This window comes from Vidua macroura, chromosome 7, assembly GCF_024509145.1.
Source record: "Vidua macroura isolate BioBank_ID:100142 chromosome 7, ASM2450914v1, whole genome shotgun sequence".
Lineage (NCBI taxonomy): Eukaryota > Metazoa > Chordata > Aves > Passeriformes > Viduidae > Vidua > Vidua macroura.
Genome location: NC_071577.1, coordinates 29,616,539 through 29,644,015, shown reverse-complemented (window position 1 = coordinate 29,644,015; position 27,477 = coordinate 29,616,539). Strand labels below are relative to the sequence as shown.

Sequence of the window (27,477 nt, the reverse complement as noted above, 5' to 3'; positions counted from 1 at the left end):
ATTTTAAATGCTAATATGCCACTTTAAACTTTAATTTAGTTCTTCCAGTGTTTGCAGTACAACTTTGATTTTTAAAAAATCTACAAATGCAATAAAACAATCAGTTATAAACACAGGAGGTCTTAGTTCTTACTGTTTTCTGTCCCATGGAAGATGGTAGGTAACACTTCATTTATGATAAATCATCTCTCTCCATCTGTTTTTTTGGTTTTTTTTTCTTTACATAGATGAAGATGTCAAACCATTTACTCCTGAGAAAACCAAGGAAATTGTGATGTCTCTACAGCAACCTGCAGTCTTCTGTAACATGGTTGGCAACTGGCCAGCCCTGCACTGGAATGTCAAATACCTTTCTGCTGTGTTGGAGGGAAAGACAGTCCAGTTTAGGCTGGGCCTGAAGACGGTGGATTTAGGTGAGAATAAGGTGGACAGGCATTAATGTCACAAGTCTCTTTTCTAGGTCCTGCAATTATCTGCCTTTTCATTATAACTGTTCTTTCTCTAATGTATTGGTTTTCATTGCAGGCTTTGTTTTTAGGAATGGGATTTGCCCAGCAGTAGAACTCTCCCTTCTCTTTCTCATGCATTTATTCTTAGTAGGAGGTCTGGTGGGTAACACCAGCATTTAAGAACCAAGTCTCTCAGTTTTCCTTCCTTGCTTTGTAGTGTGTGGGTTTGGTCCTGGTCTTACCCATGATCAGATTGTTCAGGTGAGCTGAGCTTCCATATCCATAAGCCTCTGTTAAGGAATTAGCTAAATAGTTAGCCAGACTTGGGGTATTTATCTGTATGGTGGTAATTCTCACCTTCCTCCAGATGTTTTTAAGACTTAGGTGGTTTTCAGTACTTTAAGGTCCTGTGATGAAAGACATGATGGAAGTATAAAACATTAAGAAAATAATTTGACACCAGTGCAGTAATTTCACTGCTAAACCTCCAGATTCACTCATACATCTTGGAACATGCCATGGGAGAAAGACAATTTTCCAACTTGATTTTAAATGCTACAATTTCATCTCTGTAGTCACACAGTAGTGTGTCCATGGACAGACTGAGTTTCATACCATGGAGGGAAGATAGAAGAAACATTTTCCATCTGCTATCTACTTGAAAGGTTCTGCACTGCTTTATCCCTGCCCTTAACATCCTTTGCCCTCCCAACAACATACCAAAATACAATTTGCCATGCACTTTCTCCATTTTGCCTATAAAGTATCTTGACTACCTTTAGGATTTTTTTTTAACCCTTAGGCCAGAAAAATCCACTTTAAAAATATTTAATATGTCATGGTCTTTTAGACCCCACACAACTATTCTTTCAGTAGTCTTCTAACCTTTTTCAGTTGAACTTCCTCTTTCTTGGAATGTGGAGTCAGCACAAAGACTCCAGATGAGGGTCTGCCAGTTCCAGTGAAAGTGGTAGGATTACATCATGCTATCTTACTTAACACTGTGAAATTTGCTTTCTTCACAGCATCATGACCATGTTATTTCACGTTCCATTTTTGCAAGAGAAGTGATGAAACAGAAGTGTTAGAGGGAAAATGCTTGGTGTGTTAGGATTTCAAAGCATTTTACCAGCATGGATTAATGATTTCTATGCCGCTCCTGGGGGGAAACAGATATTATTTACTTACTTTCTGCAGATGGGAGAACTGAGGTGTAGAATTAAAACCTTGGTATACATCTTCGTAGAAGTATCTCTGTAGTTCAGTGAGGTACCACCTAATTCTTTCTCTAAGTGTGAAATGCATCCCATTGCCAATAGAGAAGGTGCAGCATATATATATATATGAATATATATATATATATATATATATATATATATATATATATGATACTTTCCTTGTTACCTATATACTTTGTTGCCGTATACCTTGTTAATATATCTGAGTTGTAACATACAGGGCCTACCAGGTAAAAGAGTAGTTTTGGTCCTATTCTCCATTAATTAGTAGGCACTTTTTGAGAGCCAGATGGATGTTCCAGCTGGCAGAGTTTCTGATGGGACTGATGGAGTGTTATGTAGCTAAGTCACAGATTGATGCCACCAGCTGAGTAGATAAGAGTTGTCACTTAACAATAACTTGTAGTCACTAGAGATACAGAGTGGATTTAAATTGGAATTTATATCTTGAAGCATCTAACTGCATTTTGCTTTTTCCTAAAGGCATTTATCCCTTTGCAGCAATCAGTTTGTCTCCAGGATCCTCCATTATGTGGTAATGTTGGTTAGAATTGTCTTCAAGGAGATTGGTACAGCCTTCAGGGGTTATATTGTAACTGAATGAGACCTGTGATGCCATAAAGAATTTTCAATATAAGAATATATTAGTGAAGCCATTATCCAAGCCATCTCGGAGTCTGAAATAATGTAATACATTCCATGTGCCACTGTCATTTGGAAGGTGGTTGATCTCACTATTGCATGCTTAAAACTACTTTTAATGAGGGCCTCTCTCTCTTTCTTATTGTTCCTGCTAACTTTCCTAGGTGAAATGGAGCCAGTCATCTGCTCAGAGAGAGAACAGAATTTTTATTTTAGAATACAACTAAAATTGCATTGATCTCTTTCTGGATATTCCTTCCACATTCACAAGAGGTTTATTGCCTTAAGACTAGGTGGGACCATTCCTACTATGGAGTTGGAAATGCAGAAGAAAAAATCCACTCTCCTGCTTAAAGGCACATTCTGGTGACACTCTGAAATGGCACCTTCAGAGTTTCTGAGGTTATTTAAGCCATGAGATTCATCTGGAAAACTCAGAATTCATGGAGACCTCTTACTACAGCAACTCCTCATCTTTCTTTAGTGCCACATCTGCAGCCTGGATGGGTTTCCCAAGCTGAAGATTCCTTAATGTACAAAAGTGAGAATTGCAAATGGGGCAACTTGCTGGGAGTTGCAAGGATTTTATATTTGCTTTTCTTACTAGTTTGTAACTTCCTGAGGCATATCAATGTGGATTGCACATTTGAAACATGGAAAAATGTGAGAGCTAGCAGTATTATTTGTGTATATTATTTGTACCTAAGTGTGTGTTTGATAGTATTCTGTCTGATAGTATTCTGTCTGATTACACAAGTTGAAGAGTTTGTATCCATAAGAAGGGGAAAAAAGAGAGTACCAGAGTTCATCACAAGTACAGTGAAGATGCTATTAATCCGGAAATCCCTACCCATCTGGTTCCAGCCACACCAAAAGATTTATTTTTCTGATGTGGGATAAGGGATAGGCCAAAGCTTCAGAAGTTTTGCTTCTGACAGAGATGTGGCATTACAGCTGTTGTGTCTGATGGCTACCTGGAGGACACCAGCACCAAGTAAGAAGAAAACTTACAGAGAACTGACTTCTGTATGCAGCCATTTCTTGTTTTGACCATTTTTGGTGGTTGCATACTAAAATGAATCAACAATGAGTTTACTGTGAAGAAGCTGGAGAGAACAAGAAGCTGTCATGCTGATCAGTTTCTGAGTCACAGGATCTCTGGAGGATGTTTCTCTTACTAATGCTGGACAGAGCTGATGCTGTCAGATGCGCAGTAGGATAGGAAAGGGCTGCAACTTGACCGTGTTGCCAAGAGGTTTTACCACTAAGGATGGCAAAAGAATTCAGGTCTCTGAGGTTTGATATAGAGGGAGACTGCAAAGGTGGCTGTAGAATGAGTAGCTGAATAGGAGGCTGAAAATACAGTACAAGTACTGTACACTGATTAAATGTTGCATAAAGCTGAGATCTGAAGTGGTTATTGGAGTTGGCCAGGTTTTTTTTTGTTTGTGAGTATGCCTGTGCTTTTTTATAGTATGAAATGGCTATTCCTTGCTTGGATTATTTGTTTAATTCCCCAGCAGCTGTGAATAGGAGTTTGGTTTTCTTTAAAGAAATGGAGAAGATATTTCACTTGCATTCTTAATGGAGCTTTAGGTGTTTTCCAAGGCTATTGCACCTTTTTTTTTTTTTTTCTACATTTTCCTTAGTACACATTGCAAACACTCTGAGAAGAACAGATTTTGGCAACTGTCAGAACCAGACCTTAACTAAAACCCACTTTCCCCTCTTCCTGTAGTATTAGGGGAAAGAGGAACACTGTTATGCCTTCAGGTACCATGTCATCAGACAGAACTGGCAGCCTACTTTAGACTTGCATGGCTTAATCTGCAATTTGTCAATTACAAAACACCCTCAGCTTTAAGTCATTAAGTATTAGCAAACTTGTTAATAATTTTCTTGCTTTCCGTTGCTCATTGCTAACATTTTTACCCATGTTGCAGCCTACAACCTACAAACCCATCTAAGCAAACTGTCTAGATTGCCCAAATATATTTTTTATTACTATTTATTTTTCCATAACCATCCACACCTTGGTACTGAATAAGGTGTAAATCAAACCAAGAACCCTGCCCTGAGAAGATTGTATTCTACAAGATAGTCTTGCCTTTCACAGTTGGATTTTTTTTAAATGAAACTCAGAATGAAATATGCTGAGAGGTAGAAAGAGCGTATTTCTTGCCTTTAAAACATTTGCTTCTGAGTTGCCTTGGAAAATAGGCAGTGTCCTAAGCACTCTTTTTTCTCATGAAAGTAATACAGATACTGAGGGACCCTCAGTAGTGCTCGTATCTTTTGTCTAATCTTTCTGCCAGACCAGCTTTTAGTAAAATGATAAACATTGCATTAAAAACTGGGTATCGGGAGAGGGACTGCAACACAGATATGAGATCCAATACAGAGGGGTTTGGTTGTGATTTTGTGACTTGTAAGTGATTTATATGTCTTGTATGCAGTCCTTAGGTAGGGAGCCCATCCACTGACATTTTTAGTTAATGATTTGATAGTAGTGGGAAGGAAACCACTACCTATGCTACTACAATGGAAAATAATAGTGGTAAAGGTTTGTAAAAGCTGTGTGAGACTCTGTGAGAATTGCTGCAGTAACAAAATGAAAGTGGTAAAGAATGAAGAGCTGCTGCTGCACAGCAGTGAAAGGATCCCATTTCTGTGCAGCTCTGTGCAAGTTACACAAGATTTAATTGCAGCTCTTCATTGTCATTCATGCAGGCTGCAGTAATTTTTCCCCAGTAGTAGTTATAGTAAAGTGATATTTTTTTTAACACTGGATAAGTCTCTTTGAAGATGGCACAATTAGTGGCAGCAGGAAATGAAGATTTCTGATTAACTGCAATTAAAGTATACTGTGATGTGGGTTATCTTACAGACCTTCCAAGTGACCTGACCTTGAGCTGAAAGGCTGTATCATTCAGCCTGACCAAAGCATACTGGGAGCAAAACCCTGCTGGTAAACACTTTTTGTGTCTGCCAAGGAACACTGCAATATGCTTTTGTCAGTCCCAAATGAAAAATAAGGGCACACAGCATTTTAGATAGATCATTGGCAGCATGCATACCTCACTTTCTATGCATGACCAAACTGGTTTGGTGATTGCTTTGGGGAAAGGGTAAGATGAACATGCCCATCTGCATAAATCTATGGAGGCAAAATAAAGGATACAGAAATATTTGATGTGCACATTTGCAACTCATACTTAGGAAGGGAGATGAAGCAAAGTTGTTTAGTGAATTTGGGTGTGTTATTGAGTTATTGTGCTGAAGAACAACACTAACTATTGGTCTGCTATTGTCTCACAGCAAGTTCAAGGTAACAGCCATTCAATTAAACCTTAATGAAAAAGCAATAGTCTCAGACTTTACTTATGAGTCTGGTCAGTTTATTGACCATAGTCAAGCTACCTAGTCAGATTCGTATCTCAAGTTGCATTTAACCAGAGCTGAGAGAAACTGTATTACTGGTTCTATGCTCAGTGCTCATGTAATATTTGATTTTTCTTTTGTTGCTCTAGTTCCCCAGTTTGAAACCAGTTGTAGCTACGTGGAAGCTACACTTGAGGAGTTTTTGGCTTGGAGTTGTGGGCAGCCTTCTTGTCTCTCTGGACCATTCAGTTGTTATGATTACTCCAAATACTGGGCTTATGCTGACTACAAGTACATTGCCAGGATATTTGAAGACAAGCCAGAAATTTTCCAGGTAAAACATTAATATTGTGTTTTCCTAATTGAAGCTTCCTAATGTAGCTTCTGAAACTTCTACTGCTATCCCTCTCTGCTCCTTTGGCCACTTATTTTAAAATTCTGAAATAAAAGCTATTAGCTCTCAGGCTAACTGAAATCTGCCAAGTGGCAGCCATGAAAATTCTGAGTCTCCTTACAAATTTAGAAACACCACCCTAGCTGACAAAAAAGAACTACCAGGCTGGCATCACTCTCCTTCCCATTTAGGCCACATCCATCTTACACCCAAATGGTGCCCAAATTAACAGCTCCACTCAGGAGGGAGGATTGATGGCATGTATTTCATTGTAGTAACAGGGCTGTAACATGGCTTTGCTCCATGTTTTGCCTTGTGGCTCATTTTCTTAAGTAGCTCAGCTCCTTTCCTTAATATAATTAGATTAACTGTTTGTGAGGAGGAGATTCTGTGGAGGCAGTAAAATACAGGAAGTAACCTGTCCATGGAAGTATGTAATTACCATACACAGTAGGACAACTACCCAAGGTATTTCCTTTTATTTTCTGTGTGCCTATCTCCTATTTAAATGTCTTGCTTCATCTACATTCCTGCTATTTCTCCTTGCAAATTCTAAGAGGGCAAAATTAAGGATAGCTATACAAAAGGTGTACTTCTTCAAAAGATATAAAGAAAGAGTAAGTAAAGCCTTACTCATTTCTATATTTTGGAAGGTGAAAATGGAATCATAACTCCCTGTAAAATCACTGTATCACTGGGGTGACAATGAGTATGAACTGATAAGCCACCTCAAATTAATTATTTCCTCAGAAAGAATTTCCCATGGTCCTCATATGTATGTTATTCTTTTGTGCCAGTAAAATTGGTGTTTTTCAGTGATCAGTCTTTTTTCAGACTTTCAGACTTCTCAGACTTTCCATTGGGTCAGAAGGTAAGGATTGGGCACAGAGACTATCTTCCCTTTCTTTTCCCCTTCCCTTCCTGAGTACACTGAAACATAACCAGGATCACGAAACCTTGGGCTGGTTCGTGTTGTCTGAACTAAACTGGGAGCTCCAGGGATGTTTGAGGCTTCCCCAGATTTTTGCATAACTCTCTCTGTGGTCCTGTCTTGGTCTTGTCTTTTTCTACCTCCACAGAGAGCATTTCCATGTGTCTTCCAGCACAAGCCAATAGCAGCTCAGAAGTCCTGAATATCCTACTGCTTCCTTCACACTTGAAGGAAACAACCATTGTTCTACCTTTCTCTTTCCCTTGCCCCCATTCAAGAGCAAAGCTGAGGTTCCAGGAGTTGCATTTCTGTGCAGGTGTCATGCCACAACCTGATCACCTGACCTAACACACAACAGATTATACTGCAGTTTTAGAATAGACACATGTAATGGTTGTGCCATGGATTTTTTTAAAAAGCAGAATCTGGGAAGGAAAGAATTGGTGGTGTTATGCAAGCAAATATGGTGTGTGTCATCTGCCATTTTCACAGGCATGGGAGAGAAATGCATCTATCAGTTCCACACTTATATGGCTTTTGAAACACTGCTGCACAATTTATAGCTGCCAAAGGAGTTCTTTGTAGAAATTCTCTTCCTTTCTTGTATGAATTTGATGAGAACTCCTTTTTTTTCTTCTAGATTTTATTTAGATTTACGTGAGGTTATTTGAAGGGGAAAAGAAGGCCAACTGCACTGTTATTTATAGTGATTAATAGGGCCATTTAGAAGTTGTTTGAAATTTAGATTGCACTGTTTATCATTTACAGTTGTGTGGGCTAAGGTAATGATTCCATTATTCTAATCTATGAGCAATATCTAGCATCTTACATTTTTTGTTCAGTTGATATTTCATTACAGAATTTGAGATATAAATCAGGAGCAAGATACATGCATGAAGTTTAAATAGAAATGAGACCTTTTAAAGTGACATACGGGTACAGATTAACTTCATTATAACCAGCAAATGAAATAAATATATATCACAAGTAATGTGCCATCTGTTATGGTTGGAACACCTTTTAGTGCATTTCTTCTTACTGTGGCTTTTTATTGTAGAAAAGGAACCCAGTGTGACAAGATTTCAGTAATACTACCAGTTCCTTTTCAGTTCATTGGTTAAAAACTATTTTACCCATAATCGCTTCAACTATTTACTACAGAAGGAGCATTTTCAAAAAAGTTCTTTTAAATCTAATATTGATTATGTGTGCTTTCTTTTCACTTAAATTGTAACAAAATATAAAAACTATTTAGGTGTGAGATTAAAGTGTAGAAATGGTGTTACGCTTAACTTTTTCACTGAAATTGTTGTATTGAATTTCAAATTTTATGCCTGCTGAAATCTATAGGAGCAACTTTTTCTTTTTGATCTTTTGCTGTCTTTGACAAATGTTTATATTACACTTCTGCATTTTTTTCAAATGATGTCTTTAAAATCAATAACTCTGAAATTCAGAATCTTTAGCAACACCTAATTTTTGGGAAGGCTATCGCTCATTTTGAGGGTTTCCTGATGCAGAGTCGTGGTGAAGTCATCCTTATAATGTCTAGCTGCAGTTTTCTTCATCCATAGATCTTAAAAAAGGATAGTCATCCACTTGTCTTCAAGCAGCAAGCTTACATACTTAAATTAGGACTCCTAGATTCCTATTTTCTCTTTATAGGCAGCAGAAAGAGAGAGGCTTTTCCAAGGCTTGATTGAGAGTGCTTTGACTAGAGCAGGAGCCAAGATTAAATTAGGTTCCTAAAGTTAGGTGATGTGAATGACCCCAAAGTGCTTTACTGAAATGGAACAAATACCATTATCTTCCTTTTCAAGATGGGAAAAATAAAGCTCAGAGATGAAGTGATTTGCCCAAGACCCTCAGGAAGCCAGAAATTTAATCTCTGTTTCCTAAGGCTCAGTCTGGGGCTCCAGCCAAAAGGTGCCAGTATCTCTGGCCAGTATTCCTCAAGTGCTTTCCAATAAACAAATGATCAGGCCCTGCAGGTGGCAAGGGAGAGATGTAGATTCATGGGAAAGCTTTATCCAAGCTACACAGAACCATTCTGCAAAACCCTTGGCTTGTCTGCAAAATATCTCACTGTGCCTCTTTCCAAGTGTCAGCCCCAAGGGATTGTTTGTGGGAGGATCAACGGACTGGAAAGATCCAGCACTGTGTTCATAATATGTGTACACCTGTTCTGCCCTTTCTCACCCTGTCATCAAGTTGTTTTAAGTTCACTGCCTCTGCAGTTGCAAATATGTCAATTAAATAATAAGAAACTTAACCTGGCATAACACTGGGTCACAGATGGGGTAAAGTCTGTGTTCCCAGACTATGTGGAGAAAGCTGAAATAGGAGCAAGGAGAGAGCAAAAATTCCACATAGATTATCAATTGTTTGAAAAGAGAATAGGGATTTTTCTTTCATTCTTTCCTTTCATTATCTTTTTAAATACCATATATAAGAATTTTTCTAAAAGCAATCCTGAGCTTGGGTGGATGGTTAAGGGTGGAGAAAGATAAAGAGTGTTTGAAAAGGAAAAGAAGCCCCATGTGGCCATGAGAATTTGGGCAGCCCTTCTGTAGAGCAAAGGAGTAACTTGAGTGATATGTAAGGTGGAGATGAGAATTTTGGAGGAAGGGGAACAGACAATGCATGCTCCAGAACCCAACCAAGGAAAAACAGGTGCAGTGGATAAAGAGCAGTGGAAGGAGACTCTCAGAACTAAGGATAGGATGTCAATCAGTTCAACAGCTTACATAAATAAACCTTTTTGTTGCTGTAGGATGTAAGGTGGTCTGACTTTGGTTTTCCTGGAAGAAGTGGAAAAGAGAGCACGCTGTGGATTGGTTCTGAAGGAGCAAACACTCCCTGCCATTTGGACTCCTACGGCTGCAACTTAGTGTTGCAAGTACAAGGAAGGTAACAAGTGCACATACATACAGGAAATACAGAGGAGAGTTATACTGTGCATAAAGTTAGTTTTGGACTCTTTTAGTATTAATTCTAGGTCCTAATTATTTCAGTTTTCTGAGTTCTCAATGACTGAAGAGCACCCTAACTGTTCTACAGTGGCAGAACTTCAGGGCGTTCTGGAATTGACACAATTTTATTTTCTAGTTTGTATGTAATATGGTCCAATTATAAACACTTTAATCTTCCTAGTAGTTATGAATTCAGGAATTTGGAATTAGGAGATAAAAGAGTTAAAAATAAAAACTCCCCAAACAAAATAGAAATAAACTACTTTAGACTTTTACAATATTGTCTGTGCAAGAGCCTCTAATAGCCTGCTAGAATTAATTTAGAAGGGGACCATAAGGATGGGAGCAGCCAGCTGTGAGCAAAGTTGAAAGGGACATTTGAGGCTCCAAACTCATTTGGGAGCATGTGGCTGTTGCTGTATCTTTCTGCCTGTTTGCATGCTGTCTTTTTTTTTTTTTTTTCCATTCTTTTTTTTTTCTCCTTTCCTTGCATATTGGCCTCAGGGTTGGTGGGTTTCTTTTGGTTTTTGGGTTGTTATCTATTATTGCTAGAATACTAATAGAGTAACAGAACAAGTTGCACACACTTTCTATGTTTGAGAGTATAGAGTGGAAGGAGAAATTTGCTAGGGGTTTTTCAATGGGATTAATTATTCTGTCATTTTGTAGAACGGTAAGATTGTGGTGGTGGTGTGATTAAGGTGCAGGATTGGAAGTCAGGTGTGTTGCCTTTTAGCTGGGCAGTGCCACATGCTGACTGGCTTTAAGGCCTGAGGTAAATGAATTTGTTATCATCTTATCCCTAAGAAGGGCAACTCTGTGTAGGGTTTTCATTCATGTTTGTAAACAGCCTTGAGGTCCTTGGGTGGATGTGCAGCAGAGAAACTCTAGAAGCCTCCCTCAGCATTGCTGAGCTGCAGCTAATCCTGATCCTTCAGATCACATCAGTAAGCATTGTGCACTGAAGTCCAGACACTTTAGTGTATTCAGGAGCTAGAAACCTCAATGAAAACCATGAGAATTAAATGCCATAATCTTCTGAGGATCCACTTAAATACTGGGTGTACTAAATTAGTACAGTGATGCAGCAGACACAATAGCTGCCAAGCCTCTTTGATCTGTACCTTCGGATGTTGAACTCGAGCCAGAGTTCCAACATCATGCAGCAATTTTGTCCACCTTCCCAAGGCACTTCCTCCCCCTCAAGTAGACCAAAATCCTTGTTCCTCTCAGGGAAAGAAATCCAAAGCCCTTGCACAGGCTGAAAAGACAAAGTTGTTTTCCTCTTCAGAACAAAGCCTGTAAATAGATTGCAAACTTCCACAAGCTTGTGAATCCTGTGCTTCTTCAGAGCAGAAAGATTCCCTTTGGAGACTCACAAACAAGACAGGCTTTGTAACAGAATATAAGCTTATGCTAAACTTAAATAGATTTGCCTTTGCAGGAAAGCCAGGGACAGCTCCTTAGCCCTTTGTTGCTATCTTGAATTTCCTCCTTGCATCCCTTAGGCTTCTTAATTTTTGCTTTATGATATTGCATTGCCGTGAGCCTGCAGGATTAACCCTGAGCCTCCTAACCTAGTCATTCTCTGCCCCCTCAGAGGATCTAGCTTGGAGGGCAAAATAAAGTTGCAATAAGGCTTGAGTTTCAGGAGAAGTGGTTTTGTGCTTGCATCCTGCAGTTGCTCTGGTAATTACTAAGAAACATCAGCAGCCTATGGCACTTGCATCTATGCTGGTCTCTGTAGTTCTGACTATCCTGCTATTCCTGTCTCTTCTGTTCTGTCCCTTTTGGTTTTGGTTGCTTTGCTCCCATTTCCAGATCTGTGACTTAGAACTGACAACCAGAAGCAGTAGACAAAATTCAAGGAGTGCCAAGGGAAAGGACACAAAGAAAACCCTTCCTAGAGTCCAAAATAAAAGAGAAGAGTTAAACAAGCTCTCCAGCTGTGCTGTAAAGTGCTGCCTTTACTTTTCCATTGCTTACTGCATTGATCATGTTGCACTGTTTGTCTGGCACCTTTTAAATGTAATAAATTCTCTTTGTGTATTCCTTCTGGTTATTTCTGTCACCTAAAGTGCTGCCATATAAAACTTCTATTTCTAAATACCATATGTACCTGCTAAGATATTTCATTTATAATGCCCATGAAACTGGCACCACCAGTTCTGGCATATTCTTTTTTTTTCTCTTTAATCTGGTCTATGTAAGTGAAAGAGAGACATTAGCTCCTGAGGACAAAGTGTGGTCTCAGCTCTGCTTGGCCTTGGCACTGTGGTGCATTCATGTGCTTCTTTGGGCATGTAGAGAGCAACCTGGCACATGAGTGCTCTCATGAGCAGAACAGCCCTGTCCTGCTCCACCTGGCATTTAGTCACACCAGTGAGTTCTTAAATGCACAACCAGCCACATTTTCATCATGTGGTACTGATAACAGAAAAAAATACAGATGTTTAAGGATGCTTATGTCTATGGATATATCTGGTTTTTATTCATGACATCTTTGGCATGGGAACATCAAGGTGATTTTTACTAAGAATGGAGGGTTCATGACTAAGAGCCATGTAAGAACTGCAGCAAACAGAATATAATGTCTATACCCTTTTACTGTTGCCATCCTAAACACACAATGCCCTCCTTTCAAAACAAATACAGATTTTGAAAGCTTTTCATTCAGTGAACAAAAATACATTGTCTGTAACAAAACTATTTCCTCCAGTTTATGGAGCAATTTTTAATGCTCTGAGCATCTGTAAATGCTGCATGTAAAAAAGGAGGAAGAAGAAACCAGACGGGAGAGTTTTTTTAAATTTTATCTGCCTTTAAAAATGATTGGTGAGAAGCTGTAAATCTTCTCAGTTAAAAAATTAAAAAGTGGAATATTTTAAAAACACTTTCAGGAGACAGCCTGTAAGCACTGGCTGTGTTCTCACTGCGTAGGAGATTCACACAGCGAGGCAGATTTATGTTTTATTGAAAACCTTGCTACTGCCTTTAGTTCTTTACTGCAAGTGACATGCACTGAATATATTCTTATCTTCTCTCTATTTTCAGGAAGAGATGGCACCTCTTCCCACCTGGTGACACCAGTTTCCTTTATCCTACCAGAATCCCTTATGAGGAATCCAGCATATTCAGCAAAGTCAACATTGCCAACCCTGATCTGAAACGCTTTCCCGAGTTTAGGAACTCAACAGCCCATGTTGTTACACTCAGTCCAGGACAGGTACCACTTACATACCAACTTTACATTACTTAATATTCTATTTAACTGGCTAATTAAGGGCTAGGAAATCTTAACAAATTGACTGTGGAACTTCCCTCTTCTTTCACTCCACATTCATACCTTACAGATTTTCTCTCAGCACAGAAACTTTCTTTGCTGACAGTTATTTGCCTAGACTTTTTGGACAAAAACTGCAGACATTTGGAGAGCTATCACTCAGCTGCCTGATTCATAGATCAGAGTTCAATCAGCTGCCTGATTCCATACAACCACCTGTCTTGCAAGTACCTCAAATTTGTCTGCTTCATAACTTTCTTGAACTCTGACCTGTCTACTCCGACAGCAGTATGTTCCATAAAATGCATTTGGTTAATAAGTATATAGAGCTAGCAAAGGAACTCATATTTTGGTAGTGAACAGCCTTCACCTGTTGCTTTAATAAATACTTTAATGATGATACTGGCATTTAGAGTGCACACCATTCACAGGTTTCATGGTGCTTTACAGGGCTGTGAGGATGTTTTTGATCCTGCTTTACTGAGATGGTTCAACTGTAAGTGCCTGGCTTACAGTCACACAGGCAGGCAGCAGCAGTGTGAGAGCAGGGCTCAGGACTCTTGATTCCCAGTCTCCTGCTGTAAATAGTGTCCTTCTTTATTTAATCAACAAGGTCTGTATTTGGAGTCTCAATTACCCTTTTTCATTTGTTCAGCCATGCATGTCCTGGTAAGGCACTGCTGTGCATCTCAAACTGTCAGGCCTTTCCAAAGGAATTTTGCAATGGTCATTGCTCAGAGAGTGGAGTTGCTGCTTCTAGAGCCCTTTTGCCCTTCTCCTACCAGATACTGTCACCTCTTTTGACCTGCCAGCTCAACAACTTATATGAGCATTCCCCTGTCCCTAACTGGCAAACCCAGCTGCCTTCAACAATTTAAAGAGTGGATTTTTGCTAATTAAGTTAATTTTGAGGAGGCAGAGTGGGGCAGGATAGTAGCTTGCAACAAAAGGATGATACCCTTCAACTGGAAGTGTATGCTCTGCAGTTGGTACAGATGCAAATGGCGAATCTATGATCAGCCTTTACTGTTTGCACTACATTAGCTCATACTCATACTCCTAAAGCAAATCATTAGTTTCACAGTCAGCACTTTGTAAGGTTGCAGCAGTCAGTAATTTAAAGCACAAAGAACAAATTTTTACTATTGATAAAAATGCCACATCCATTCAGCACTGCGTTATCCCTGATCCCCAATACTATTTGAATTTATAATCTCCTTTGCAATGATCAAGTGTACTAGTGAACCTTTAATATGATCTTAATTTTAATTAGGCTTAAAGCAATTACAAATTAATCTTGCTAGGAATAAAGATCTTGAGCCAGCTCAGTAATACAATTTGTCTGCATTGCCATGAACGAGATACTGTGTGGATTTCTTGGGGGGGAAAGTAATGTAGAAGCAGTGATGGAGCAGTGAGGTATTGCCTTCATCCCTTTTATCAGTGTGTTCTGGGTGGTGCTTGCCAGCATCTCATCCAGAAGCTTTCAGGGCAGGTGGCTGGGAGCTGCTGACATTTGATGGAGAGGAAAGGAATGATCTAGAAGAACTCCTTTATTAACAAGGGAGAGAATTCCTAAATAATGTCTTGATATGTGCTTAACAGTAGTTTTCACATAGAATTAGCCCAATTACTGCAGAATTTGTAGGCATCTTTATTTTGTGATAAAATGTAGCATCTCCACTCATTCCCAGAGGGTATGCAGAACATTTTGGATTATTGTAACAATAAAAGGCTGAAAAAACGAAGACAAAGGTGTTCTTAGGTATTCAGGAGAGCAGCTGCATGGAGAGTGAGCACAGCTTTGAATGTCAAAAACTTAATGTGTCTAATGCCACCTTCTGGTCGATGTTTGCTACCAGCCATTTTTCTATACCCTTTCTGCCTGAAAGCAGAATTCCTTCATGTAACATTGTGCCAGTTCACAGAGTGTACTTCAGTTAGATCCTTTGTGCCCTTCCACTGTATTGTTCAGAGGTGAACCTCTATTATGAATTTTGGTGGCTGATTGAGACTTAAGGTTTTATAAAGTTTCATCCTGTACCTGACCACTGGCTGTCAGCTGCATTTCAACAGACATGACTTCTGGTTATACATTAGTGATCTGTTCTGAAACAAATTATGAAAACATTTAGATGTCAAGGTTACTCAAATAGGCAGCTGAGTAGTGGAAGGCCTTGCAGCAGTACATGACTATATCCTCTATATCCAAGAAGTTACAAGCTCAAGTTGTGTCACACAAATGTAGGGGTTCCTTATAAATGTTTGGACCTGGTCACCTATGTGATGGTTGCAAAGCTGAGGATTAAGTATGGAGCAGCATTTCTAGTAAACCAAGATTCTTTTCTCAAATATACAAATACTCCCTAAAAGACCAGAAATGGGACAAAACACATATTTTCTTGTATCTTCTACCCATGCTCTGGGACAAGTGTTAAGGGAGTTGGGGATCTGTTACCCTCAGCTTAAATCCTATTCAGAACAGGTTTCCTATCTGCCATCAGTGGCACCTGGCACCTCAACAAGGTGGTTCATCCTTCTTGTCTAACACAATTACAGTCCTGCAGGAACATTCATCCCACCTTGTCCTTCAGCACAGTCTATAGAAGGAGCCTACATACATAGATGCTTAACTTTTTTGATGATTAAAAATAGGAGAGATGAATACCACCTGAAAAAGCTACAAAAACTGAGATGCTGTACAAGGATAAATCATTGATCATTCTTTCCTCTGCCCCACTTCTCACTGACTTCTGGCTTCCTTCCTGCTCTCTAATGTAATTGCTCTTAATCCATCTCCCTGTTAATCCATGTCCACATAACTAGACAATGGGAGAGAGACTACAAAGTGATCTGAGTTTATCTGAAGGTATGGAGAGCAAGCAGCTGCCACTCTGGGCTCCCGTGAGCAATCCCATTCCCCCTCTTGCCACCCCAGGCAGGTGCTGTCAGAGGCAGTGCTTGCCTATCCTGGGCCTGTTCCTGTGCCCCAGTGCAGCCTGGAGCCAGAGGAGCTGCAGTGCAGGAGTGCAAGGCAGGACCTAACTGAGGTAGCCTCAGAGGCACATTGGGTGCCTCTTGGATGCCTTCCCTCTCGCCTTGAAAAATATTGTCACTACATGGGGAAAAAACTATTTTAGAAAAAGATGAACATTACTGCTTGCTGGTTCTCACCATGGTCTGCTGCTCAGAAGCTCCCCTCCCCTGCTTCTGCTTTCCTGCTTTCTCAAAGTCTAAAGAAACACGTTTTTGCAGCCACAAATACTCAGTTCCTGTGTTTAGCTGCAGGATTTTCTCTTTGTGGGCTTCTGCTGTAGAATCTAACACACCATGGAATCGTACTCAGCAGCAGAGCTCCCAACAGTGCAGGCAAACCTCTGACTTCTAACCTAACCCTGAGCAAGAAGAAATCTTCATGAAGTTAGGGAGGGATTTCCCTGTGTGCTGCCTTTAAAGATGTTCTCTGCTGTGAGAACATCAGATTGGGCTTAAAGTGGGGAACAGCAGAACGCACACTTCAGATAGCCAAGAAAAATATAATTGATACCTAAGAAAAGTGTTTTAGTAAGTCAAGAAAGGCAGTAATTCAAAGGTAGTGTAATGTTCCAGCTCAAAGTATACAAAAGACTTTTTAAAAGGGGTTACAGTAGAAGAACCTACTTTTGTTGGGGAAGAATTTAAGTGATTTTACTAAAAGAAAATTCAGAGTTGGCCATACCAATAGTAGATGGTTGATAATTCTGTTCTGAGGAAGGAATAAAGAGTTTTCATGTGGGAGACTGCAGAGCTGGCCCCAAGTCACCCCAGAGAGAAGGCAGACAGTCCAACCCAACTGCAAGACACCAGAACTATGATTTCCATCACAGAAGAAGCAGAAGAGTCCAGGAGCTGAATTTATGCTAGGATTGGTGATAAAAACACTGCTCAACTTGCAACCCATATGAAGAGCCCTATGAATGCCTCAATAACGAAAGGTCAAAACTGCAATTTCCTGACTCTGCTTCTCCACCTCTTCCCTGAGCTTCCCTCATTCTCTCACCCGGGTCACTATGGGAGAGAAGCCTGATGCAGCCCCACTCCCTCCTCTTCACTGTGCCTTTCCCCATGGCTGTGCCTGTATTCCTGACCCCAGTCGCCCTTGAAGCTCCGTTTCAGTGGATGGGAAGATACCAGGAAGGAGGAGGAGGCAGGATGAGAAGCACCTTCCAAGCACCAGGACAGCCAGGCACCAGCTGGGATGAGGCATAGGTTGGGGCAGCAGTGCTCACACAGAGTCCTCAGGTGGTGTTCCCACAGAGTTGGCTATGCCTGCACCTACTTCATTTTATTTTTCATTGCCATGGTTGCAAACACTTCTGGGATTTCCTTGGGTCCCCCCGTGGCTCAGTGTCTTTATCTTCCCATCACACTGGTTTCATTTTGGGTGCATTTACCTAAATATCTTTTTCTAATGAGCAGAAGTTTCTTGGTATAATATTTCACTTCAGGGTATGCTCTCTTTTTGAAGCAATTCCACCTTTGCCCTACCTTTGCACTGTATCAAGTTAATCATGTCCACTGAGAATTCAAACCTGCTCTGTTCTCTGTGCTGTACAAATCCTCAGCATTGCTCCACTTGCTCTCCCAACTGTTCCTTTGGTTTCTTTCCTCCCATTACAGCATCTCATTTTATCTTTTCTGGGACTTCTGTCCTACTTTAACTTCATTTGCTATATTTGGCTGTCACTAGCCTAAATATTAAAATTATCTGATTGGTTAGTGTTTAGATCAGTATCTTCTCAGCACGAATAAAGTTAGATAAGTTCTGTAGAAAGCAGGCTAGCACAAGATTATCTCTTAGCTTGGAGTAGTTCTGTCTTGCTATTGCACTTTACATTTTCCCTGTAAAATGTTTGCTGCATTTGTGTGTGTTGTTTCACTGTGGCTTACTTTCACATTTCCTATAGGAATGTAGCTAAATCTGTGTCCCATATTCATAAACATATGGAAGTCTGCTTTTTATAATTGTGAAATTGATCATTGGAGGCAGCGGTGGTGGTTTTTTTTGTTTGTTTTCATTTTGTTTAGTCTGTTTGCTTCTAATTTGAAAACCTAAAAGAATACTAGTTTGTAAATGTAGAAGAATCCTACCTTTCTTTTCTAGGTTGTTGGGATTTTTTGGTTTTGGGTTTTTTTGGTTTTTTTGGTTTTTTTTTTTTGGTTTTTTTTTGGTTTTTTTTTTTGGTCTTGTTAGCTCTGCTCTCTTGCCAGATGTATTTTTTTGTTTTAATTACCTTTTTCCATTTCTTCATCTTTATTAAAGTTTTAGTCCTTTTGGTTTTTGATAATTTCAATTGTCTTGTTGCTATAAATCCTAATTTTAACAAGAAAAGCTTGTTCAACAATAAAAGAGGGAGAGCAAGTGTCTTTATGGACCCTCTCTTGCCTATTTGAGTCACAGCTCTGTAGCTCTTCTATAAACTGCATCAGCAAACAGTGCCAGCTGCAGAAAGACACAACTTTGCAGTTATTACCTACTTAACCTGCTGGCAAGGGAAATCTGATTAGGCTCTAAAGGACCAAGTTCCTCCTCTTTGGTTTGAAAACACAGGACAAGTTGTGGGGATTGTATTTTCCTCGTGGCTGTACCTGCTCTCTCCAAAGTAATTCTGTTTCCATTTTGCACTGAGTCATGTGGAGCCAGCGCGTTCTATGCCTAATTTCCTTCTTGGTTTTCCAGGCAGCATCTCTTACTGAAAAATTTATACACTTCCCTTAATTTGTCTCCTGCTCGTGTTCCCTTGCTGCCTAGTCCCTCTGCACCAGCTCCCCAGTGTCTGCATGCCCTCCTGCAGCATGTGGAGCTCGCTGTTCTTCCCAAGGCTCACAGGAAGGATCCCCTGGGTGCACACGGCCGCTTACGGGAGCTCTGCTTTCTTCTGCTGCAACACAAACTTTGCCAGGGTTCATCATTACACCTGCTCACTTGGAGGACACCCAGCCTTTAGCAGAGTTCAGTGTAAGATTCCCTGTAGAGCAGATGAGCATTTGGGGAGGGGGAGAGGGGGTCTGTATGATTTTGCAGTCAGTGAAACTGGAAAACACTTCCTTACAGATAAATCCATTGCTGCTAATGCAACTGCACTGTTCATTTAAAGTGGATGTTTCCTTGATAAAAACAAAACTCTGAAACTTGTTCAGCATAGAAAACATGTTTTGGCTGCAGTCTGTAGGGTTTCATACACTTATATGTCAGGACTAACTAGTGATATTTTTAAAATAGTGACCCTCCACTGACTGATTTCTGTTCTGTATGCTGTACTGGATTAAAGAATAATTTCCAAATGTTTTTGACCTTTGGAGAGCCAGTGCTTCTTTTTGTTTGACTTAAATTTAAGCCTGTGGAGAACATTTAGTCATCTGGCCCAAAAAATGAGACTGTTCCAAGTGTCCTGTAAGTGTTTGCAGGACTGGTGCCATTGTTTCCCCCACAGACATTTTCTCATTAGCTGTGTTTTGATATAATGAAGCACAGGGCTATCTGGGTAGCAGAACATTCTTCTAAGTAATTTGTGTCTACCAAGAGAAAGAACTGTCTGCAATTCAGACACAGATCATTGCTTCACTTTCCCCATTGTCAAGTATATATTTTTATCTGTCTCTGACCATTTTTATAACTTGTCAAAAAATATCTTTTATGCTTTCCTTGATAGCTCCATGTTACTCTAATGTTCAGTAATCTGCAAAGCTTGTCCTCTATCATCAAAACAACGTCAGTGTCTTGTACCATAAAAATTATGGGTTGGAATCAATTTTATGTCACAGCTATCATCCTGATATTGTTGTAAAGCTCTGATCTAAACTAGATTGTCCCAGAAATCATGACATTTTCTTTTAAAAACCTGTCTTCTAAAAGTGACAAATTTAATACTGGTGATTATTTACCAGAATTAAAGCTACGTTTTGTCACTTAGTCACCTAGATAAGCATAGAGATGCCTGCTTTTTGGGAAAACCAGCTGGCAGTTCTACAGGAACTGGGAAGTCTGCTCAGTTGGAGAGTCTACAAAAGAATTCCTGCTTGGCTGAGACTCCCTCTGAAGTCCTGATGTACTGCTGCACCACCTGTACCCCCTCTGTAGTGCTGGACTTTGCTTACCCTCAGCAATTAAAGGTTATAGTCCTGCTTGGGACTACATGGGAAGGAGTTTGGATAAAAGATAACAAAATGTCCATTTTTTACATGATAGTATTGATAGAGTGGGCATTTAAGTCTTGAGAAAAGGCTCTTTAAATGAGAGAAATAAATTTCACCTTTCACCTGTGTCCTTGCCTCAGTTCTGTCTCTACTTCCCACATCACCTAAATTTAAAAACTGTGTCTTTCTTCAGGCTTCTGCTTATACCCTAATGCAGTGTCTCCAATTCCAGGTCCTGTTTGTTCCAAGGCACTGGTGGCACTATGTGGAATCCATTGATCCTGTGACTGTCAGCATAAACTCTTGGATTGAACTGGTATTTTCCTTTTAATGTCCTGGGGGTGTAAGCATTTCCAAGGGATTTCTGTCCCTTGCCTGCCAGGTTCAGTCTTACTGGGTGTGTTGTGTTCAGAGGCTGGGGAGGGAAGAGCCCTTATGGATAAATTTTTTTCCAGAAGAACCTTTCAAGGTTCCAGATCTGAAGCCCCAGTTCAGCAGAAATCCCCTTTCAAGTTTACTTCAATCAGGTAAACAATTAAACACAAGCTAAATTTTCATGCCTAGTTTCTTAAGGGCCAGCCAGCTTTGTGCTGAATAGAAAGCAAAAAAAAACAGTAACTTCACCTCAACAACAAGCTTGTGCAAAGCTAAATTAGAATTTAAATCAGATTAATGTGAATAGGAAGAGAGGAGAAGAGGATTTTTGAATTTTCATTCCTCTGTGATAGTTTTGATTTGGCTGAAGTTGGATTTCCTCATGTATTTAATTAATTTTCTTTTCCCTGGGCTTTGATTTTTCTTGCTCATGTTAACCAGTATACATGGGATGGTTCCAGGGAATAATAGAATCTTAGACTAGTTCAGGTTGGAAGGGACCTTTAAAGGTTGTCTAGTCCAATCACTCTACAAGAAACACGGACATCTTCCACTAGATCATCTCAATACTCCAGAAGGTTTTCTGATTTACTTTACTTTATTATTAATCCTAGGTTAATATTTAAAAAAAAAAAACAAAAAAAAAACCTTTTGAAATGGCCTGTGAAAGCTGCCACACTAAAATACTCACTGCTTTTTTTTTTTTTTTTTTCCTACTTCTAAAACCTATATTAGACTGGAAATCTGCAGGGGAAAGAACACAGGTGTTCAGCTGCTGTTCCAAGACCACACGATGCATTTCTCATACCAACATCAAACCAAGCAGAGCAGAGGAACTCACTTGGGTATTTCCCTCATGGAGAAATTTTCGAGATGAAACTCATGCATTTAGCAAGGACAGCAGGCCCACAGCCCAGACCAGGCTCTTACATAGCCCAAAGTGCACTCAGGCTCTTTCCAGTGCCAGAGAAAGCACCAATTACATTGCAGCCACTTAAGCCTGCCTTGAATTTGAGCCTTTGAGGTAATTCAGAGGAACTGGCTGTGTGCCCTGGGCTTAGGAATGCCCTGATGTCACCACACACACTTGTGCCCTAAGCTGGGCCTCACAAGTTGTCCCCCTCTGGAGGAGCAGGCTGTGATGGGATCAGCTTGGCTGGTAGCTCCCAGGTGCTGGGAGCCTGAGCATTTTTAGCTGTTCTTATGTGTTGCAAGGAAAAAAAAAAAAAAAAAAAAAAAAAAAAAAAAAAAAAAAAAAAAAAAAAAAAAAAAAAAAGTGGAGCTAAACTCTACACCCTTTTCTGTCAAAAAGGTCTTGCAGCAGAAGTCACCAAGATCCTGTCTGGTGCCAGCAAGAGTCAGTGGCTGTGTGGTATCATAAGCAGAGGAGTGTTTGCTGGATCTTGCTGATACATGACACACACCCTCCCCAGATACCAGTACCTGCCATGAGCAGACGTGGCTGTTGCAGCCCAGGTGAAAGTTCCTTACAGAAATCACCCCTGCAGCTGATGATGCAGCATTGTTTGTTCGGTGTTGGGCACTCCATCTATAAAATAAATTCTGACATGGATTCTAAAAGACAATTCTGAGAACATTTGCATTACCAAACCAAGCAGTTCTTGCTCGCAGCTGTTACCAGCTGCTTTCATATTGACAGATGTGAATCACACCAACAATTACAGTCCCAGTGAAACCAGTAATTATATTGGCAAGAGTTTAGAGTAGAAATTTAATTTGTTTTCAGCTGGATGTGAGCTACCCAAAAGTATTCCTTGCTTTCTAACATACTGTCGTGCAATCAGTACAGCCCTGTTATTCAGCAGGCCAGGATGAATACCAAGAATGCAACACCTTAAATAATTTCCACATGTAGATACCAAACTCTGTATTTTGTTGTTTTTTTTTTTTTTTAATACAAGGCTATTAAAAAGCCTAGCATCCAAACCCACAAAATGCCAAGAGCACTTTCCCCTGCTTCTATCTCAAATTCTGCTTAAGGTTCCAGGACAAATTGCTGCCTTCAGCCCTCGTACTAGCCAGATGTGTGGTTTGCTTGACAGGTTCCCTGGAGCCACAGTTAGACTGATCAGGGTTGTAGGTTGACCATTTTGCATCTTCCTCCCAAAATTAATACACCTAAGCATCTCAATTAAAGTAAATTTATGCATCCACTTCTAGATACTTGTCACTGAGATAACAAAACCACCATCCTGTCTGGAGAGTCTACCATTCCTTCCATGTACAAGAAACTCAAATGGGAAAGAAAGCCAAGATCCTATAAAGTTTTTTCTGCTATCCTAACCTAGCTAGTATCCAGCTGTCCAAGGAGGATCATGCAGGAAGTGAAGGCCTGAAACAAAGAGCCTGTTATTAAGTTAGTAAGTTAGTTTTTAGTTTTGCAGGACAGTTTTCAGAGCAAACATGCTTTTCCTTCTAGTGATGTTCAAAAGTGCAGTAGTTTGTCAGCTGCTGTTGCATGAAAAAATGTTTCCTAAATTTCCTTAAGATTCACTTCTGTGCTTGTGTAGCCCTTAGATAGCTGCTGCGTTGCTATAACATCCTGTGTGTTTTAATTGCTTAAATTAGACTTAATATGTAGATATAAAAATGTGCCATATACTTCTATGGCTCTTCTAGTCCTAAAGAGCTGTTTAAATGCACACATTAATTAAATGCTAATATTGCATTATAATTTCAAGCACCAGATTCAATTAACAAAACACTAATAAGGGAAAAGATTATATACACATACTATTTTTTTGCAAATCCTTATTCAGATGAGCAGTCACACCAAAGCCTGTGCTGTCACCTGTTTGCATGCTGTACACAGGAAGAGAGTCTGAAACCTTCCACTGACTTCACATACTTGAGTGTGGCTTTCAAACTAAGGCCATCTATATTTTTCCTAAGATCTTTCAGCTTTCTGCAGAGACTCATGAGCTAATCTATCCCCTAAAACCTTCTGTTCTCTTGAGGCAGGATGCAGATCATGAAGCCCGTGTAGAAGAGGCAATAACTCGAATGCTGGTATGCGCCATAAAATCAGCAGAAAATCCCAGTGATGGAGATCTCTGGCTAAATCCTACAGAGGTAAGCCCTCTTACTGCTCCCATTATGGCAGCAATAACAAAGAATTACTGACATTTTGCTTAGCTCCCCCTGAGTCTTTATGCTGCTTTGAGAAAAAGAGTTTTAAGTTCCATCCCTTCATGTAGCAAAAGTAATTCATGGAAGATAATCACGCAAGGCTGAATTGAAACATGTCTCCTTTTAACTGAGTGTGTTCTGGGTGTTTTCTTAGGTTGAGGCAACATCCCATGAAATCAATCTTCAGTACCTGAATAAAGCAGTGTCTGCATACCTCAAGTGTCAGGAGACAAGGGCGTCAGGGCAGGCACGTTTCAGCAGCACTGGTGCAAAGCAGAGGACAAACGCCTCATGCAAGAGGAAGAGAAGGGAAGTTGGCTGTGAACCAGAGAGCTGCACATTACTTACCCAGGAATGTGACTTTCCAACACCCAAAGCAGAAGAGCTGCAGAAAATACCTTTTGGCCCTCATCTTATTCAGGTTTTACCACAGTCTCACAAAACCAGCGTGATGGGTACAGTCACAGTTGAAAGTGACAGTGGAGATCTTCTCCATGAAAATGAAGGAGAACATTTTGGAAAATTACAGTGCAAGAGGAAGAGATTGCTAATGAGTAATGACTGTGAGACAGCTGCACATCAAATGGATTCAGACTGCAGTCCATGCACCTCACAAACAGCCCTTTCTACCAATGACTTGTTAGACTGTCTGGTTAATCCTCGTGTCATCAGTTTAGTGGCTCAGCTGCTGTTGGAGAAAATGAGAGTGTGATGCTGGAGTGCTTTATCATTGCTGAAACAGAAATCAAACAGCAGAAGTGTGTTTAAGATCTGTAATAATTGAATGTTCCATTTCAAATAATTTTTAGGTACAGATAGACACAGTTAATGATTAAGTGCAGGTTGAAGTTGAGCTGAAAGAAGAATAGCTGGTTAGTGATGGCTGGGAAGAGAAAGGTGTGTTCAGTCAGGGAGCTGCTCTATGTTATGAAAAAGAGGGAGCACACACAGTCACACTGTGCAGGTGAGATCTTCACAGTTTTCTACAGCTCTGAGCTGAAAAACAAGTATGGCTTGATGATGGATAACAGAGGGAGTGCTGGGACATGGTCATAGCAAAGGGTGACCAAGGGTGGGAGTAGATGGATTGACTGACTGCAGACTGCAGTCCTTGACTACATTTAAAGTAAAATGGTCAATAAGCAATCAGTTGATTACATTAGAAATAATAAATTCAGGTAAGCCTAAACCTCAGCCAAGAGACACTGCACTCACTAATGCATCTACTTTCTCCCTTCCACTAAATAACTTCAGTTGTGTCACAAAGCTCTAGGCTGGAGTGAGATAAAAGCCCTTAGCAAGAAAGTAGTCTTTAGCTAGTTCAGAAACTCTTGAAGGTGGGAGATTAAGGGCCATTGGGAAGTTGCTGCTATTACTTATTTAAAGCCAGATGTGCACAGTCCCCTATCTAAGAAACAAAGCAACAAAACTATGACTTTTTACCTCTGTCCTTCTCTTTACCATAACAATCAAAATGTATTAATTCTTTTGTTTTGGTTGTAAATGCTTGCTGTACAAGATCTTCCTTTCTTCAAAGGATAGTAATCCTTGGATTTGTTTTTGAAGGCTGGGTTGTTCTTCAATTGAAAAGTTAGGGAACATGAAATATAGGCAAGAGATTTGTTAACTCTGAAGCTATGCATGGAGGCTTGAACAAAACCTGGGAAAAAAGCTGCTGGCATCTTCCAGGATGCTCTCACCTCCTCTGATTTCTGTTTGTGGTGGCAACAGAGGCATTTTTCCTAACTGCAGTTTCAAGAGACAGCTTCAGTTCCTGTGAACCCTTTGCTTTTAAAATGTCTCTTTTCTTGTGTCTGGTAGAGACCAAGGAACCAGTTTCTATCATCAGCCTGTTCCCATGGCTGTAATCTTGCACCACCAGCCCTCCAGCTGGTGTTTCCATTGCTCGGTGTGTGTTCCCTGCTAAATACATGAAGCTAGTGCTATTTTCACAAAGATCACCTTCCACTAATTTATAGCTGAAAAATCCTGATTGCAAAGGTGCTTTCTCTCCTTTTATTCAGATTGCATGTTGGCAGGGCCCTGATGAATTATGTTAAGGGCTTTAGATATGCACCAGTAGATCAGAAATTCAGGAAACCTTGCCATTTCAAAAATCTCCCCAAAAACCTAATACACTTGGAAGAGGATTAAGTTGAAAAGGCTCAAAGGTTCACATTTAACAAGCACAGAAACCTTACTCTGATGGAAACAGAGCTGTGTATGTAGTTTGCTGGAGACCCTGGCTTTGAAGAGTGGCTGTGAGTTAGCAGCAGAGGCCACACGAGCTCCATCTCTGACCCACAAATGTGCAGTTTCCAGTGTCCTGCTCTGCCCTGGTAATTGTGCTCAGACCCTGATAACACCTGTATGATCCTCAAGGGCAAGATACAATTCTCAGCAATGTGAGAAAACCCACTGTTGTTTTTTCATGTTTCTACACCAAAGGGTCTCAGTGGGGTTGCACCTTTGCAACCAGACCAGAATTTAATAAACAGTCCTGTGGATACAGTTCCTGTTTGTGTGATGGCACTGCTGCGACAAAGGGATTCAGTTAGGAATCACTTAGGAAACATCTTGGTCACCCTGCTGCCTGTACTCATTCACCAGGCTCATAGGGAACAGTCTGTGGAACAGGGCAGAGCCATTTTGAGGCACAGGCACATCTCAGCAGAGCTGGCTTTAGCAAGACCCTGCTCATGTCCTACTGCTGGGCTTGCCTTTCCCAGGCTGACCAGAGGGGCTGGGACCAGCTGGAGAGCACTGCTGCTGGGAGCAGTTGCACTGGGAAGGAAGGGTTGCAAATGCCTCATTTTAATTCACTGAGCAAAAATAGTCTTGCAATAAAAAAGCTTTTATGTCTAGAACAGATAGAGGTGGGGGAGGAGAGGCACAGGCAGTTAAGTGGAGGAGGATGGCAGCATCATCTTCCAGTCCCCACAGTGAACTTCCTTAGCTTAAGCTTTCCTCCCAACACACAGATCATCTTAACATACCCCATGAAATCCACACTGAACATTTCATCCCTCTGTATTCCAAATGACTGTCTTTGGAAAGGCTCACTGAACATGTCAGGGGTCTCTGTAGGACTTGCCCTGACCACCTTCGGTGCCTGTGCCAGAGGACCCATCTCGGGCTCAGTGCAGGAGCAGCACTCTCCCAAGGCTGAGCTGTGTTCAGAGTCACATCCCTCACCACTCCAATCACACCCTCCCTGTCTGGGGACAGTCACAGTTTATGCCTGTCCAGGTGCAGCTCATGATTTAAGGGCCAGGCTGTGGCCAGAAGCCATTAAGCCAAGGGGACAGGGAGAAGAGCGAGTGAGGCTGTTTAGGATGCAAGGCAAAAGCACCAGAAGGACTTTGTGTCTCAGAGGTGCAATATAAAATCTCAGTCGTACACTTTGCACACAGGGGCAGAGAGAGAGAAATGACCACAAATTCAGCAAGTCACGTATGGCAAATGGCTTGTGCACCAGTAAGAGAA

At 40.5% G+C, this 27,477-nt stretch overlaps 1 protein-coding gene across 1 annotated transcript in view; it reads left to right on the top strand.

Moving 5' to 3' along the window:
• HSPBAP1 (HSPB1 associated protein 1) overlaps nucleotides 1–26,500 on the top strand; it is a 38,360-nt gene extending 11,860 nt beyond the window's left edge. Inside the window, exons 2-8 of the mRNA XM_053981748.1 lie at nucleotides 228–413; nucleotides 5,860–6,044; nucleotides 9,809–9,945; nucleotides 13,062–13,233; nucleotides 20,699–20,782; nucleotides 23,824–23,934; nucleotides 24,146–26,500. Coding sequence (XP_053837723.1) covers nucleotides 228–413; nucleotides 5,860–6,044; nucleotides 9,809–9,945; nucleotides 13,062–13,233; nucleotides 20,699–20,782; nucleotides 23,824–23,934; nucleotides 24,146–24,703 — 1,433 coding nt within the window. The 3' untranslated portion in view covers nucleotides 24,704–26,500. The remainder of the gene's footprint in view (nucleotides 1–227; nucleotides 414–5,859; nucleotides 6,045–9,808; nucleotides 9,946–13,061; nucleotides 13,234–20,698; nucleotides 20,783–23,823; nucleotides 23,935–24,145) is intronic.
• Nucleotides 26,501–27,477: the final 977 nt, after the last annotated feature.